The sequence below is a fragment of the Rhopilema esculentum genome, chromosome 13, assembly GCF_057945365.1.
Source record: "Rhopilema esculentum isolate cy_ngs chromosome 13, ASM5794536v1, whole genome shotgun sequence".
NCBI lineage: Eukaryota > Metazoa > Cnidaria > Scyphozoa > Rhizostomeae > Rhizostomatidae > Rhopilema > Rhopilema esculentum.
In genome coordinates, this window is record NC_142827.1 from 10,347,169 (window position 1) to 10,362,913 (window position 15,745).

Below are 15,745 nucleotides of genomic sequence, written 5' to 3' on the forward strand. Positions count from 1 at the left end.
GCTACTTGGTTTGGTCGAAAATGATTTAAGTTTTTAGGGTTCCGAGAAGGATGTTTTAATGTTCTTGAACTAAAAATGCTATGTATAAAAGGTGGATTCAAATTTCTAATTGTCTTGAATATTTCGATACAGAGGGTTCTCTGACGAGCAACTTGCATTGTACATTTTTTTGACCTAGTAAGAAGATCATCATAGGAACTTTTATGATCATTGTACAAAAATCTTAGCGCGCGTTCCTGTATCCTTTCAATTTTCTGAAGTGATTTTGAAGATGAAAAATACCAAACTAAAGGACAATAGTAAAAACTCCACGATCCACTGAATTACATTCTCTGTTGCTAGCAAGGAAGCTGAAGCGATTATTTGTTTCAATTTCAGGTTGCACATTTGAGGCAGTCTTATATCTTGCTGCACGCGATTTTGGTACTTGCCATCCATCTTTGCTGGCCGATGCTGATTTGAAATATTCACTTGGGTATTCTGACAATAACCCAATAACCCAGTGTTTGATAATTCTCTTGGGCGCACCTGCCTTTGATTCTCTGTATCTGGTGATGTTTTTTGTGTGGTATTTTTTTCTGTAAACAAACTAGGCTCGTTGCAAGATACATTTTTCGTATTTTGGTATTGTTTCGTAAGATCTTTTCCAATTTTTGGCTCTTTGAGTTTCAAAGCTTCAATTTTTAATTTTTCATTTTCTGCTTGGAGACTTTGATTCTCTCTTTCAAGAAAACAGAGCCTGTCCAATATTTTGTCAAAAGGTAAGTCACTGTTTTTATTTCCATCCTTCTCCTTAAGTTCTGTTAATTGTTTTGCCACCAATGCTAAGTTTGTCTCTAACATTTCCAAACGATTTGATGCGCTCTCTTGAAACACGAAACTGGTGCTGCAAATAGATCCTTCAGATTCCTTTTTCCCCGATGTCTCAACTTCATTTTGTGACTTTCCTTCGCATTCCTGTTCAAGAGATTTTCTCACCAACTCATCGCGAAATTCCAAAGCCATGGCTTCATCGTTCGGAGCTCTTGGTGAATCCTTATCATGTTCTTTATCCTTCTCTATCATCTTATCTTCATCAAGTGATATTCTTTTTTCAGTTCCTTTTTCCACTTCTTTTTCCGATTCTATATTGCTTTCATTTGTTTCTGTGCTATCCGGGATGCTGAATGATTCGCGTCCTGCATGAAAAGCCTTTTTTAGCTTGCCATGTTTCATCATGAAATCGACGGCAATAACAATGATGTTTTCGGTTAGGCCATGCTCGCTGTTTGCTCCCTTTAATTCTCTCTATTTCATTTATTATCAAGTTCTCAATATCGTTACTGCAAAGCAAGATACCAGAATCTGACATGATGCCACCATTTAAATCAAAGCTTGTAGAAAGTAATTCGACAGCACCGGTCTGGTCGGCATGGGATATCGCCATTGTGAATAATACTATGATAGGGGGTGGGGTTCCTTAGTAGAAGTGTGCCTGCTTATATACGCAATGCAACGAAGAGAGTGATGCAATTTGACGCAAAAGAGTATGAACAAACAAGTAATGACTAAGGCTGGGAGAGTGGGTGAAAGGGCGGAGGAAATGCACAAACGAAGCAATTAAGAACGAGGCTTAGCGCTTGGAGTAGCGGTCAGTGGCGGCTCGTGGGGTAAATTTTTGGTGGGGCAATTTTTGGATGACGTAATATTCGAAATCTAAAGCAATAGACACGGAACCCTAAGAATAATAAAAAGCCTTTCAATTCTTTACTACCTCTAATCAACAAGGCTGTCATCAGTTTGAAAGTTTTGATTGAAAAAAACAAGTGTTTCTATTAATCATGTATAATTTTTGATAAGCAAAGTAATAAACTACACTCTTTTTTTATAAGAACAATTTTATAAGAACACGAGCCTCAAAATTTGTCAAAAGTTAAGAACAAATTAAGAACAAGCTGAGGCTGAGCTTATGCAAAATGCAATTTTGAACAACGTTTTTTCTGAAAATCGAGGATTTTTAGCGATATGTGGGTGCTTTTTCGTCGAATATTCAAACTTTTCGGCAAATGAAGGTTGTCTCACTCACTTTGTTGGCAAATGAGGCCTGAACACCTCCCTAGAGCGAAAAAGCTAGCACTCGCACTGCTTACACCCTATTAGAGTAGGAACAAATTAAGAACAATACAGCCTCAGATTTTCGAAAAAATTAAGAACAGTCAGCCTGAACTAAATTTACTGGTTCTTAAAAAAAAGAGTGTATGTGAAATGTTGGTGTGCTCAACCTTATTCATTCAAGTCCGCTGGACCGTTTCTCTCTTCACAAAAAGGGGAGTTCGTGGGGGATGTCCATAAAAACATAGACTTGAATATGGCCAACCCGTAGACGATATCCTTTGCATTGCATATCATGGTAATTAAAAATTGTTTAAAGAAGAAAAAGTTCAAACTGTTAATTGATTTATCTTCATATGCCGTGAAGCTAAAATTGCTCCAGTTGAAAGCCTGCATTGGAAATATACTTAATGCCATTAGAAGGCCTACGGCCTAGCCTTCCCATTATGAGCTTATTTCAAGATCGGCAAAATTAATTCTGATAAAGATCATGTATGCTATATTTCAATTTCTTATGAACTTGTATGCTTTATTTCAATGTTTTAAAGCTAAAAATTGCGAGTCAACGAATACACGCAGCTCTGCGACGTTCCACTTCAAGATCAACCTTGCCTATCACAACAACCAAAAATTCAGCTACCGTTGAATTGAATTGCTTGGAGCTAGTTTCAACTAGCCCCAAAGGAATGCAGATTCGAGCAGAATTGGCCATTCAGAAGGCAGTCATCAATTGAATAGTCGAGTCATGAGAGGCACTTGATTGGTGCATTTTCTGCTAGTTTGGGGCTAGCCCCAAAATGTCGGGGATGGTTTCCGATACGTGCTCAGCTTTCGAAAGAACCGCGGGCAGTGGGACCTAAACAAACAGTGAAACTCGAAGCAAAGAAATTAGTGACCAGTGCTAAATTAATAATGGACGTTGATTTTATTTACGTTTATAAATCTAAAACTTATTTTCGGAAATCTTTGGTGGGGCTGAGCCCCACTAGCCCCAATACACGAGCCGCCACTGGTAGCGGTATTACAAATATATTTGTTCACCTCTAGCTCAAGTTTTTGCAGTTTCTAAATGCATTGAGACTTCCTCGTTCCTGAGTAAAAGCTCTTCAAAACGAGAGTCAAAATCACTTAGCAGCACTCTCAGGGCACGCACATGAACATGATTTATTTCATTGTGGACAGTTTTTCCACGAAAACCAGATAAGTAGGCAATAATCAAAATTTCTCAGTATATATGAGTTACATAGCAAGTTAGCCTTTTGAGGGTCAAGGTTTCTTGCAACACTTGAAAAAGCTTAAACTTTGTTTTTGTTTATTTTGCAGATCGTTTTGATGTTTTCATTAAATTTAAGAATCTAACTTCAATGGCATGAAAATTCAACGCACAAGATTTATGTTTCATGTGTCGACAACACCATGTTTTTAAATTTACGTACTTGATGCTTTTCATTGTCGATAAATTTTTTTGTAAAAACTTTTGTCTTTTCTTTTGAAATCAAAAGCGTATGAATATTTCAAGATAATCTACGAAATTTAATTGAACTGAACTCTTCTCTGAAGCTGATCTAAAGAACAAAAGAGAACGGTCAAAAACATTAAAGATTTATTCTGGGTAGCTGGTCTGTAAAATATGCCGATCATTCTCGATTTTACACACACGCGCTTCGTGAAAAACTGGGTCATGTAAAGAATGAAACAGGTTTTTTTAGCTAGAAAAACGAAGTAATTAAACCAACTCATAGCAAACTGGTTTGCTCAAACAAGCCTCTATTTTCTCAAACCTAGAAAACCACGACGAAGTCTACGAGTTCATTTAAACGCGAAACGTTCAAGGCGAAGGGCAGCCATGTTCACTTATATGGTAAGGGAAGCAAGAATATCTGACCAAGATGCAGTCAATGCATTATCAATGGGAATTTATCAAGGTACGGACTTCACTGCGAAAATTTTTCCTGAATGGATCAGAGATGATCTATGGCTGCCCTACGTTGCTGAGACTAATTTAGGTCAAGTGGTCGCCTTTCTAGCGCTGAATATAACTGATGGAGGGAGAAGTGTAATCGTAAGAAGTTCGAGAGTAGCCGAAGAGTATCGAGGTCATGGTGTATACAAACAGTTGGTGAATAGCGCCTTGAGATTTGCCAACAAGAAGCTTGCCAACCTCAACTGCATCATTCGAGCCAGACCAGCCCACATTCGCATACCTGTAGGCTATACTGCGATAAAGGTATATTCCAAAATTATCTTGTCATGCACTCCAAAGTCAGTTGATACAATACTCCTCCCTGACATTGCCAAGGCAATGAATCGTCCGTTTCAAGAAAATTGTTTGACAGTGACAGAGTTTTCCAAGCTTTACAACGAGGAGCAAGCCTTCCGCAGTCTCTTTGTTGGCGATATATTGATGATTGAAGGGGAAACCTTCCATTTGAACGTTCCTGAAAACTGGGAGCATCTGGCGAAAAGAAACGATATATCGTTTACATACACGCGATACGATTCTGAGTCAGCGGGTTTTGTTGCCGTTTTTTCTGTCCTTGGTGTTTCTGACAAGGAAACAAACGACGGAAAACCGTTGATTACCTTAAACATTTATGGAAAGGAGTCATTGATGGTTGGTTATCATATCCTAAAAGCAATGAAAACCGCGACAATTGTTTCTGGTTGTGAATTCAACTTGGGCTTAAGTGTGGGTTGTGAACTTCAAGATTTAATTTTACAATTTGCAAGAGAAGAGTTAGATTTTTGCAAGGTTGTGTGGGAGAGAAAGCTGCAAGTGCAAAAAGCAACAATGTCATCGCATTTTCTATGTCCTTCGGAATAAACTTTCAAAGTTATTACATATTTGTGAATTCATTTTTATATTTTGATGTTTGCACAGCTATATAACAGAATAAATTCATTTCGCTTGCTTGAAAAGCTAGTATAACCGCACTGAAAAATGTAACCTGCATTAATTTTCGGAAAAATTGCAGACCGAAGGATTTGAAACCGTCTTTCAGAAACTGTTTTTGAAACTGTCTAGTGCCACAAGGCCGCAAGCCGTTGACAAATACCTTTTAGAAAATGATTTTCCTACAAAATCTCTTACAAAATGATTTTCTTACAAAATAATTCCCGATCTCAGAACTATGTGCTACTTAAATCTTACAGTAAAAAACCATTCTTTTTTTGAAGTAAAAATCCGGCTGCGTCTGTGCTTGATTATCGACCAACTGTAAAATTTGTTCATCTTATGAACGTATTCTGGATATATAGTTATGCATAGTAATCTAAGCAACATTGCCAATTGTATTTATAAATTTAGCATCTCATAAAAAGAACTGTGCTAAAAGCTGTGTCTATTTTGTATACACTGAGATCTTAATATGTCACGATATCATTTCGCCTGCTACACAATTTCATCGTTGGCAACTCTTGCAATCACCCCCCCCCCCTGCTCCGCGGTGCCTGGCTGAAATGTACTTGTCTAACAACCCTAATCAAGTGAAATGACAGAGTGCAACAATAGTCAAATCTGAATAAAAGTCTCAATTCCAGAAGGGCCATGCCATGCCATGCCTCCCTTCTCACACTTAACTCTGCGTTTGTGCGAACGGTCAACGCGAGCCAGCTGGGACTTCAATAAAGGTTAGAAAAAAAGCATTTCTTGTGGGCGCTTTTGTGACCAAAGAATGAGTACATTATTTAAAATAGTCTTGTGACGGATAGATAGAAGAAACCGGTTAGATTATATTTGGTTTCGGCGTGATCGTTTCTGTTTCACGTGATGTTGGCATCCGTTGTTGACAACTTGCTATTGATGGAAACTGTTTTGTTAATCAGTACGAGGTGAGTTCATGTGACCAGTTTAAGGTCAACCAATAGCATCGCAGTAATGAAAATCTCGACTCGGCGGATTTTGGCACTTTGGGTATACCCAACCAATTTTATCATGACTCAATGCCTTTAAATATCAATTTAGACTAAGGACTCAACCTAAAATTCAGTGCTATACTTCTGGCGATTTGTTTTCGTTATCATCAATATTTATATTTCAGAGAGGGAAACGAGACAGCTCTCGTTCTTTACACTGGCATCAGGGGTACCTGCCTCAAAAGTTAGGATGGGGTTATGCTGTAGGGAACGTGTAGAGGCCACGCTCCATGCCACACCCATGTGGACAAACCCTACACACAGTACTTGCATTTGTGTTTAGGATTCACTGTTGAAATCATTCAAACTATTCGGGGACTCTAAAGTGCTAATAAAATTACTCATTCGAAAAAAACAATAGCATAATGTAGGGTTTATTCATATTAACAAGTAAGGAATCCGCCCAACTAAACATATACTTGTTTGTTATTTACTGAGCCCTTCTTCCGACCCCCACGCCCCCCACGCCCCCCACTGACGGGTATTGGGCAGGTGGTTTTACTAAACAGAAGAGTTCCCCAGAGTAACCCAGCCCCATCTCCATAGGTTTGGTGTGTGAACATTTGAATAAGATTAGCGCATATATTACACAGAGTTCGCTCAGGGAAATGTTGAAATATGTGTTATAAAAACATTGCTTCTTTGCTAGTATATATCCAAACGCTGCCACTAGAAACTAAGACAATTACGCATCTCTGGCGGCTCTGATAGCCCATGTGTGTTCCGCTGTTTACTTAGTTCTGCCGATTAAATATTAAAGAAGAGAGTTGGGTTTACCGTAAACCGTAAAAATCTAAAAACAATCAACCTGTTTTACAGCTGAAACTAGTTATCAGGTTTAAATGTAGAACACGAAAGGTGCATTAAATTTTCATGAACACAACAAGAAGAATACAATAAAAAGAATACAACAAGAACTGTATGTTTTTCCATAGAGACTACAACAAAACAGGCTCTCTTTACATTTTCAGCCTAGCCTGTTGAAAGAAAACTAGGCGTTTAAGGCCCAACGGTCCGACAGAAATATCACCTAAGATTCACCGAACACTTTTTGTGTTGGGTGCACAGTAAGGTGAACGAACGACCGAAAACTTTGTTATTTTGCTCAGCGAGTTCGCTATCTAAATGATAGAGTTTCAAATGATGTGATATTATGTTTCTGTTCGCAGTAGTAGTAGAATTATCAATGCTACATTTGTTATAACAATCAACTAAACAAAATCTTCTAAAATTGTTTTTAAAAAAATTATATAAATCTATGAGTCAGTAAAATGTTGATGTCAGCGATAAATGTACTCGATTATAGCTACAAATACAATTACTTCCCATAATTAGTCCTAATCGCTTCAAGTTTTTTTAACCAATTTCATAATTCTTATTCATTCCAGTTTTGCAGTCAGTGTTTTGGTAAAAGCTAACGAAAACCTTGTGTACACCTGCATCCTGCATTGAATAATTCTCGTTGATGCTGCATTCCGTTGTGATTTGCGAAAAAAACTTTATCCGGGCCACACTAACATTTTTAAGGCCCCGGGCCTAAGCACAGATGTAGCTTCCCTATCAACAAAAGTGTAAGTCCGAACATTCTATTTGTAGAAACTGAGATAAAAGAACTATCACGAGTCGTTGAAAAATAAAATGAAAGTTTCAGGTTTTGTCTCTGTAGCTACAAAAAACTCAATTAACGAATCGGACAAATACATTTATTTATATGCACATGAAAAAATTGGAATTTTTGTTGAATTTTTCATTGATAAGCATGCGTCCTTAATCATAACAAAACGTCTCGACTTTATTCTCGAGATTGCCGCAGAAGGGTGAGCAATTTTCAAATATGAATTATTCCAGTTCGCTAGAAAATGAACTCTTTGAAGCAATTTTACCTATGCAAAGTATTTGGATTGGTTTTGTTCGGATTGGGACAAAAACTCTCACATCGTGTGGTTGGGACAAAGTTATGGACAGCGGGGAGTTATGGAAAATTTTCATCACGTCTTGGCTCATAGAGTACCGAAGTGTGGGGTCATCAAATTTTTATTAGAGTTTCTAAAATTTGACTACATGATCTGAAAGAACGGAATAAAATACCTCTCAATATGCAATATAATTTAATTGGCAACTGCTCCCTTGACCAGCCAGCTATGCAGGGCCATGTCCATAACATTAGTCTTTACCATGTATTCAAAAATGTTTGATGATATCCAGTTCAGAAGTTCAAACGGAGATCTAGTTGTCTGTAAAATCTTCTTCTGAAAATTCCCTAATCAGGAACATTACATCAACCCCTCCTACTTTAGACATACCATTCTATGAATCATTCTTAAAATTATAGGTCATTACTTTGTTTATCATACCTCTCCCGCCTTGTGGAGACAATGTTTTCCGAAACATTTCACATGTAATAAAAAGAAAATCGTGTAAGAGAAACTCTATGACATGACATCATATAAAACTTTTGAAAGTTTTCTGGGGCTACTGTCTGCTTGAGGGGACGGGGCCCGGTGGCAAGTGTGGCCCGGTGGCAAGTGTGGCCAGGTAACTAATATGGATTTGCTAGGGTTTCTACCAGCTCGCACCCAAGAAATAGGAGCATCAATCGTATCTATAAGGGAAAACGCATCAAATTTTCAACACAGGCTGCGAGCAGTAAATGGGGAGCCCGATCTTTGGCTAAAAAAGGGAAAGATTAAGGAAAAGGTAGGGGTAAGTTGAAGGGTGTGACCACAACAGCAAACAAAAGTTTTGGTTTTTAAAATAAAAGATGAGCACTGGAGAGCCGTTCTAGTCACGCCTACCTAGGTAATAATAAAAAAGGTGAAAAGTGTCAACCGTTACAAAAATACAGTTATCACTTGAAAAAAATGAATGCTATCAGAAAACTAGCTTGTTAATTTAATTACAAAAATGATGATATACTTCGCAAGAGAATGCTGTACAATTGTAAACAATGAAGAAGAGAGTAGGCAAGTTCATGTAGAGAAAGGAAATAGTATCTGAAAAAGGATGAGGAAAAAAGGAAAAAGAAAATTTTAAGATGCATTTTAGTGCTTCAAACGAGGCAGGTAAATGTACATCCCAATGGTAAATCTTTATTCTCCAAAGTATTGAAATGTTGTTTTTTATTATGTTCTAGTGTTACATACACTATTGACTATCTACTAAGTTTTGAAAAGGTACAAATTTCTCCTCGCCAGCCCCTGCAATTGCTCACTTTGAATACGGCTTTCAGAAAGTCCTTGTCTTCCATCTCATCTCAGTTTCTCTTCACAAAGTTAGGAAGCACACACAACTCAAACCCAAAAAACTGAAACTCAAAACTTTTTTCTGCATCAAATTGCTAATTTTGTCAAGTAATTGTATTTGTCATCTATCGTGCATCAAACACCCTACCTACAACTGACCTGGCAATCCAAAGGTTTTTCCTGAACATTTACTGCTCTACTGTTAGGGTATTCATTGTGGGTAAGCCACACATGGCATGATGGTTTTCTAATTGAGAAAGTGATCTTTTTAGTTAGATTGGCAAAACTGAATGCTTTCCACACAAAAAATGAAGTATTGATAAATTTGAACATCAGCCTTTTTCATTACCCAAAATGTAAAGTAGATTTCTGTTAAAAGGTTAATAGATTTATTTCACTTTTGCAAGAAAGATTTGTCTTCCCTGAAATTGCAGGGAAATGGGAAAACAGTAAGAGGGGGATAATAGCATTTGATGCTATTTAATCAGGGCCCATGCCATGAACTTCAAGGTGGAGGGGCCAAAGATGAACTTGAATTTAGTGCTTCAAAACAGGGCCTCTTTGGAAATATGTTGCTTACCAAAAAGTGGGGGGCATGGCCCCTATGGCCCCTTGGTGGTGTGGGCCCTGTTAATACAAGCTTATATAGTGTACCAAGACCTTTGGTAGGAACTTTAGGAACTCAGCCAGACAGATAAAGTTGTGAAAAGAAATCAAACCACTGTCCTTCTCTTCTTCATCATGCACAAATATTAAAAACAAAAAGAAGATCATTCAGTTTAATACCTCTGCAATGCTCCCATAAATGGTTTTTCAACAGTGAATTTCATGCTGAATTTGAATTGAACATATCAACATAAAGCTTCAATTCTCCATCAACTCTTTTCCAGATGACAACATATCTGTAAGAAAAGATTTACAATTGCACCTTTTTATTACAATGCCAGAAAATCAATTTTTGTATTTTCAAAATGGAATCACTATCCTCAATAGTAGCCTACAATTTTCAAAGACAGGAATTAGATTATTTTTCCCATAGACTAAGGAAGCTTTTAAAAGTGGGGGGGCATATGTAGTCAAAAAGGGGCACCTCAGTTAGCTGTAAGTAGGTACTTTACCACTGTTTCTTAAAAGTGTAGGGTGCATGCCCCCTGTGCCCCCTGGTTCCTGTGTCTATGCTTTTCCCAAGTTTGACACCCAGCCAAAACTAGCTCTAAAAATTAGGATGATGATGATTCTAGTGGTATGAAACTTCAGAAAAGCATGAACTGTGCTAGCATACAAAAGCTTCTTTGTCTGGTGCACAGTAGATGATGTATTGTCAGAATGTGGCTAAAGGTCAAAAACCTAAAATTATATACAGATGCAGATCAGAGGTAAGCCACTTCAAACAAAGCTTCATTATCATAGGCATCCAGGTTCTTTTAACAGATCCCTGAGATAGGGAGGATCACAGGGCTCCTAGGAGGGGAGCTCAGTGCCCCTTGTCAAATTTCAGAGAGATCTTCTATGGGGGGAGATGGCTCATATTTGCTTGGACAAATTCTGTGCTGGCAACCCTTCATGGATTTTTCATGAATGTGCAATTTCCCATAAGTCTTTTTTGAGAAGGTGGATAGTTTGAATGATTTCATAAACAGAATATTTAACACTAAAGAAAGTAAATTGGGTGTGGTCATGGGTATGGATTCTAGAAGTTGCCTACAGCACAGGCACCCTATTAACTTTTTAAGTTGACACCCCTATGGAGGATGCAAAAAAATTTGATTAAGTATGATAATTGACACTTATAAGAAATAAGATGATGAATCTGTCAACTTACTTCCCATAATCTAGCTGCTTGCCATCCTTGTCAAGAAATGTGTAATGACCTGGTTCATAAGCACATGACTTATCATCAGCACATCCACCAACTTCAGAGGTCTGAAGAATGACTTTGACAAAGCCTGATTGAAATTCTTTGCTGAAAGTATCCACAACAGCTGGAAACAAAAAAGAAAATTCTGTGTATATATTCAAAATACATTCAAAGAAAAATTGCTCATACTTGAGACAACCTTTAGGTACAAGTTGAAGATAAAACATACATTAATTATGGTTTTATTTTATGTTTACTTGAATACTTAAATGAATGTTTCTGCTACTTTTTAACTCATTTTTAAACCTGGCTGAAAAAAGGTTGCTTAGTCCTGTTACTAACATTAAAGACTTGAATAAATACAGACAAACATAAATGCATTTACTTTTCTTTTACAACTAATAAACTTCTTTGGCCGATTTGTCAAAACATTATAATACAAGCTTGTCTTTTGGTGATAAATTTCCCAATGAGGGAAAAAATGAATCAAAATACCTTGTCTCCCAACAAGAGTGTCACATCCAGTTGGCATTAACTTGCAATCCTCAGCATACAATTTGGACAGACTTTCCATGTCACCGTCAGCCCATCGTTTCATAAACTCTGCATTGCGTGCTTGAATCTCATCAAATAAAGCTTGCAATAGGACAAGGAGCAGAATATTAACAACAGATCCCAATAAACCATAATAAGACTTTAAGCCAAGGATGGTACTGGTTTGCAATACCAAGCTGAAATTTTCAGTCAGTGTTCCTTTTCAAATAATTAACAGTGGTACCACTCAAGTCACCAATGGCCCAGGGGTACAAGAAAGGAGACATTGGGGGTAAGGTCTTATCTTGCCCTTTCCATGGAGTCCAAAGTGGCCCTTTCCTTGACCTTTGGCCTTTGTACCATACCAAAGGTTCAATTTTAAGTCAAGTCACCCAGAGGCTGTAACCATTATGTTTTTCAAATATAATAAAATTCACAACTTCACTTTTTTATCTCAATTTCTTTAAAGTTTAAAGCAAAAAATTCTTTTAGGCCACGCCATTTTTACTATCAGGAAAGTCCCTTCGCCAACAAGACTAGCAAACGCCCATGACTAACTTTTTGCTTAGCCAAGGAAGTTAAAATCATAGGACTGTATCACAAAAAAATGTGGCGTCAAAATATTACCCCCAATATTTTCTTGTTGAGTTTACACGAATTACAAAGTTTATTCTGCTCGGTCTCCCACCTGTCCTCCGTTGCACCGCTATTAGCAGATTATTGAGGAATAACGTGAGATTGTGTATTTATGCTCAAGGTTTTTAAAGGGTGCCATTGTGATGGCCCCTGGCATTGAAGAGAACTAAATTTGCTTCAGTTTACGTGGACACCAAATTAAAGCAGTGCAGTCAGGAATTTTAAGGATTTCGATTGTTTCGAAACATAAGCCTTTAAACTTTTCTCTTGACTGGAATGAAAACGCAAAACAACTCCTTTATTGCAAGTCTCAAGGAACTGCACTAAACGAGATTGTTCTTATTGGTAACTGCCAACGCCCCCCTATTCTTCGTCAACAGAACCAGACAGAACCGTTGAATAAAACCTGAATAAAACTTGAATAAACTTGAATAACACAAAATACTACCGTTGCTTGCCATGCTTCCCACTATCCTTGAGATGAAAAGAAACCTGATCTGCAAAATTCACCATGTAAATGAGAAGTGATCTCAAACTTCCACCAAACTTGATCGTAAACAACACGTATTGTTACCGAAAAGCCAATAAGAGCCTTCTTCGACACGGGGAGTTCCAAAAGTGTGACGTCATTAAAGACTTAATTTTGTTCATAAAAATATTATGATTTTGTTCACAAAGCCAGAAATAACACAATGAAACACATTTGATGATGCAAAATTAATCAAATTTGTTAACAAAAATTAATGAATTTCAAAAAATTTTCGTGACGCTTTCACTTGAAACTATTTATTGATGCCGATGTTTTATTCATTTGCTGTGACTCATGTATAAAGTTCCTTTTAGTACAAAACTCCTGGCTCTAACATTGTTTCATAGTTTCGTATACAAAAAGCAAGATTCTTATAAGTTATTAATTGAATTGCAACCTAAAATAGCCTGTTACAGGATGTTTAGAAATTGTTATCCTCTACCATACAACTTTTGTTTAGTGAAAAGTTTATTCGTTTTGCCACCCTGTTTTGTGTTGTTTAGTCGTGTTGAGTTGAGTGTTGTTGAGCAAAGTTTGATTCTAATCAAAAATGTTTAGCGTTGTTTAGTGTTGTTTAGCAAAGGTTTTCCAGGGTTTTTCTTGGTTTTCCTGTCTCCACGTGACCCAAAATCTCTAGAATGCCTTTTTGAGACATTTGCTTCGTCTCCTTGTAGGCTACTGTATCTTCTTCAACAGTCAACTTTGTTATCGATGTGCTAATAAGTATTCTATTTCTAGTCTCCCTTTCTTTTATCAAATTCTTATTTTTACGCACTTCTTGCGCTTGAAGTCTTTAATGCTAACATACAACAAAACAAACAGAAAGCAAATTCCTATGCAAGATACCCTACAACCCCACAGCGTCCTACACATGTCGCAGTTTAGAAATCTTGAGCAAAGTTTAGTGAAAAGTTTAGTCACGTTTTGCCACCCTCGCTACACTTCGCTCAACTTTACTAAACAAATGTTGAGTGAAATGTTTAGTGAAATGTTTAGTCATTTTGTCAGGGCTTAAAGGATATCAAACGACCAAAAGAAAAAACACTTTCATATCATTCATAAGAGAAAACATAAGAAATACCGTAATCATTCGAATAACCGCCCCCCTTTTAAGAAAATAATTTTATAAGCGCCCCTCTCGAAAAAGCGCCCCCTTGTTCTAGGGTGGGCACTTATTCGAATTTTAGAAATTCACGGAGAAAATCGATGAAAAAATTCTATATCTCGCATGAAGGGAAGGCCTTGGAAAAGAAAGAATAATACTTTTCTTTGACAATTGTCATTCTTTTTTGTTTTTTTTATCAGGAAGTTAGAAATACTTAATAAGCCCTCCTTTCGGATAAGCGCCCATCTCGAATAAGCGCCCCCTTGAAAGCAGAAATATTAAATAAGCGCTCGGGCGCTTATTCTAACGATTACGGTACGCACATATTACCTAATGAAAATTTGTAAAAACTCTTATTAACTAATTAACTAATGAAAATCATCAGTTAATAAGCAGTAGCAATAGGCTATAACATTGACGAGAAACGTTTGTATTCATTACCCCCTCCACCCCAAATCTCTGATATCGTAACATGTAAACGTCTCCATATACAATAGCTAACACATAGATGATTTGGTCTAGTTACAACCATTCTGGTTGGGAAGCAAATAGGTGGTTTTCTTTTCTCCTGCTCTAAGTTGTTTTTGGACAAAACACAATCTCTTTTTCGCTCTTTTTATCACCTGAAGATGATTGGCAAAACAGTTTTTAGTCACCTAGTCAAAAGCCCTTCTACACCCTCAAATAGCGACCGGCTTCAACAGCCAAGACAAAAATAGCGACAGAGCTTCTAACAGTAAAGCAAAGCTACGAAATGACTAACTGAGTTCGACAATCATACAGCCAAGGCGTCATTTCATACTTTTCGTTGAGGGGGGGGGCAGCATATTTGACCTGCAGAAAAATGTTGAAAATGTGGGGAGCTGACCCTCGGTTCCGGTAACACAAAATAATAGGTAAGTTGTACCCTCTTAGGCCCTTGCATATTTTGTTCACTTGTTCACTGATATCTTTGCCTAACTTTGGGGAGACGAGCAAGAGAAAGTCTTTTAATATGTTAGGCAACCCTCCATCCTGGAGTCAAAGAGCATGCGCTCATTTTTTGCGGGAAACTAACCCACTGCCTATAAAATACAACAAATTGTGATGTTTATTCTCAGGATGTTTATCCTCAAACATAATTAAATTGCTTTTACAATATGTTTTATAAAAATAATTTTATAAAGTTAAGAACTGTAATAAACGCCCGTTTTGGATTACATCATTTTTCTTAGTTTTCTGGCAAGAGGCACTTGTCTCTTCTGTAAGGTCTTCAAAATTAGACGCAATTTTCTGAGACAAATGAAAAAAAAAACCCTCGTCGCGCTCAAATTGCAATTATTACACGACAAGAACAACTTGGAAATTTCATAGAGCCCCCCTTGCTAAAATTGTACGACTACATTCTTAGAAACAACCCCTTTTATATATTCTACCAGCACCTAAAATAATAATTACGTAATAAACAATTATAAACACACATGAAAAATCGTCATGTAAGGTCCTGCCTACAATGGATGGGAACCCTGTGTTCTAACTTTGTAAAACAGTTGAGCATTGATAAAAATGGCGGGTTTAAAAAAATAAGGGGGGGCAAAGACCGAATAAAAAGAGGCTTAGCTGGTGGTTCTTTCTTTCTTTGCATTTTTGGGAAAGCTCCCCTAGCCTTTGTCCCAAACCCCTAAATTGGCTAAGCTCCCCTAGCCCCGCCATGCGGTGCCTGGATAACAGCTTTAGGGGCGAAAAAGAGGTGATTTTTGCCGATAAAAAGGGCCCTCTCTCAGTCTTTAAGGGTATGGTCAAAAGATAAATACACATTTACGCTGCTTTTATGCGCTTCTATTTCAAAGTTCATA

At 37.4% G+C, this 15,745-nt stretch overlaps 1 protein-coding gene across 1 annotated transcript; it reads right to left on the reverse strand.

Annotated features, from left to right (window-relative positions):
* Positions 1–9,970: 9,970 nt before the first annotated feature.
* LOC135692020 (uncharacterized) lies at positions 9,971–12,884 on the reverse strand. Its single transcript, XM_065210036.2, has 4 exons — positions 12,725–12,884; positions 11,602–11,742; positions 11,071–11,230; positions 9,971–10,150 (listed from the first exon to the last, which is right to left on the reverse strand). Exons 1-4 carry the CDS (start codon positions 12,735–12,737, stop codon positions 10,075–10,077), a joined length of 390 nt encoding a protein of 129 aa, XP_065066108.1. The 5' UTR covers positions 12,738–12,884; the 3' UTR covers positions 9,971–10,074.
* Between the last annotated feature and the right edge of the window lie 2,861 nt (positions 12,885–15,745).

What these genes read in the sequence shown, in the direction of transcription:
- LOC135692020 (XM_065210036.2), bottom strand. An exon ending in CACTCTTGTTGGGAGACAAG is followed by an intron (nt 11,231 to 11,601) that starts GTATTTTGATTC and finishes TTTTGTTTCCAG; the next exon opens with CTGTTGTGGATACTTTCAGC. An exon ending in AAGCAGCTAGATTATGGGAA is followed by an intron (nt 10,151 to 11,070) that starts GTAAGTTGACAG and finishes CTTTTCTTACAG; the next exon opens with ATATGTTGTCATCTGGAAAA.